The sequence below is a fragment of the Lynx rufus genome, unplaced genomic scaffold, assembly GCF_022079265.1.
Source record: "Lynx rufus isolate CCGP_SWC_20201006 ecotype Redwood Valley unplaced genomic scaffold, mLynRuf1.p SCAF_10, whole genome shotgun sequence".
Taxonomy (NCBI): domain Eukaryota; kingdom Metazoa; phylum Chordata; class Mammalia; order Carnivora; family Felidae; genus Lynx; species Lynx rufus.
Window position 1 is genome coordinate 66,130,897 of NW_025814824.1, and position 2,254 is coordinate 66,133,150.

Here is a 2,254-nt window from a genome sequence, read left to right on the forward strand (position 1 = left end):
TAAGTGGATATGAACAAAAGTTATAAAAAATTATTATACTAGAACCAAAAAGTTTAATATTGTACAGCTACCTAGACAGAGGACAACCAACATTACATATATGAACAGGCTCCAAGTAAATTATATTTTTTAGTAAATACAATATTGTAAGTTCATGATTTTAACAGTTTTAAAAATCTGAAACAAGTTTTTATTCTGTCTTATAAAGTAAGAAAATATTAAATTGGTTTTGAAAATAATCTTATCAAAAAGCATTTAAAGGGTAACATTGTCCTGTCTGGAAATCTCTCTCACTATTACATTACCCCTCTACTTGCCCTCACATTCAAGCTCTTGAACAATAAGAAAAAACCATAATCGCTGACTCCTAAAACATAGGCATTTACTTATTTTCATTACGCACTGCACCAAAAAAATTTTTAAAGCTTGAGAGATTTGAGAGATGAATTTGACACAGCAACAAGAACCGATCTATTAGGCTCTTTGGTTTCCCTAATTGATTTTCATATTGTGATTATAAAAATAACCTGTCCCTTTCCCATTTACTTATTAAAAACATTTCTTCTCAATAGGTGTTTTACTGCCTCCTTCACATCCTTGTTCCTAAGACTGTAGATTAAAGGATTAATCATAGGAGTAATAACCCCATAAAACAAGGATATAAGTTTGTCAGTAGCATCCAAGTCCTCTGAATTAAGTGTGTCTTTAGACTTGGGCTTCATGTACATGAAGAGAATGGTTCCATAGAATATTATCACCACAGTCAGATGGGCTGAGCACGTGGAGAAAACTTTGCTTCTCCCCTCAGAAGAGCGAATTTTGAGGATGCTGACAATGATTAATGTGTAAGAGATAATGATTAATAACAGTGGTGTCAATATAAACAGTGTTGTGGCCACGAGCATGATGAACTCGTTGCCTGAGATGTCAGCACAGGCCAGTTTCATGATAGCCAGAATTTCACAGGAGAAATGATTGATGACGTTATTCCCACAGAAAGGCAATTGTACTACAAATGCGGTTTGTACTGCAGAGTTGATGACTCCTATGATCCAGGACCCAGCTGCCATGGGCACATAGGAATCCTTGCTCATGATGACAGGATATCTTAGAGGGTTGCAGATAGCCACATACCGGTCAAAGGCCATCATGCCCAGGAGCACACACTCTGTTGTCCCCATGGCCAAGCCGAGGAACATCTGTATTGCACAGCCAGAGAAGGATATGGTCTTTCTTTCTGAGAGGAAGCTCACCAGTGTGGAGGGAATGGAGGTGGTGGTGTAGCAGATGTCCAAGAAGGAGAGGTTCCCCAGGAAGAAGTACATAGGGGTGTGAAGGTGGGGGTCCCAGATGCTGATTAAAATAAGGGAGCCATTGCCCAGAAGGATGACAACATACATTATTAAGATCAGTGCAAAAAAGAGTAGCTCAAGCCTTGGGTAGCCAGAAAGTCCCTTTAAAAAGAATTCCACCAGAATGGTTTGATTTTCCCATTCCATTCTACTGTTTCTCTTTTACCTGTAAAACATTAAAATTTGTTAAAACAAAATATGTATTTTACGATTACTTTCAAATGTGTACTAGTTTACAAGTACCATATTCTTCCAGAAGGGAAAAATATTTCTAAAGGAGAAGACTAAAGAAAAAAAAGAAGTATACAAAAATGAACCAAAGCAAGGAAGAGGAAACTAACATGTTTTATGCTACATGCAATGTGTCATGTAATTTAGTTAATCTCATCATAGTGCCAAAATAGAGGTATTGTAATCCACATTTTACAGATAAACTAAAGTATAAATATTAAGTAAACTTGACTAAAGGTAAATATATATCAGAGCTAAGTCAGACTCAAACCTAAGTCTTCCTTGCTGAAGCCTGGCCTTTTTATCATATTTATCATCACATATGTAAACTAGAGGTTATAATAACAACTTAGTATTGTATTTTATGTATAACTGAACAATAAACCATTTTTACTGGCTACACACCACCACACAATAAATCAATGATCTTGTCACTCCTTGAAATTATAATGTTATGGTTACTATCTGTCTTGACCAGCAGCATGTAAACTTTACAAAGGTAGGTACTTTTGTTGTTTACTTCCACAGTCCAGTACCTATAGTGAAGTGGACACAGAAATAGATGTTCAAAAATATATGTTGAATAAAGGAATAAAATGAAAGACAAAATAATGACTACTCTTTGTCACTCTGTGCCAATCCACTACTAATTGCTTACTTTATGCATTACC

The 2,254-nt window shown here is 35.7% G+C and overlaps 1 protein-coding gene across 1 annotated transcript; it reads right to left on the reverse strand.

Moving 5' to 3' along the window:
• Nucleotides 1-542: 542 nt before the first annotated feature.
• LOC124526341 (olfactory receptor 13C2) lies at nucleotides 543-1,499 on the reverse strand. The gene has a single exon (XM_047099292.1). It carries the CDS (start codon nucleotides 1,497-1,499, stop codon nucleotides 543-545), a length of 957 nt encoding a protein of 318 aa, XP_046955248.1.
• Nucleotides 1,500-2,254: the final 755 nt, after the last annotated feature.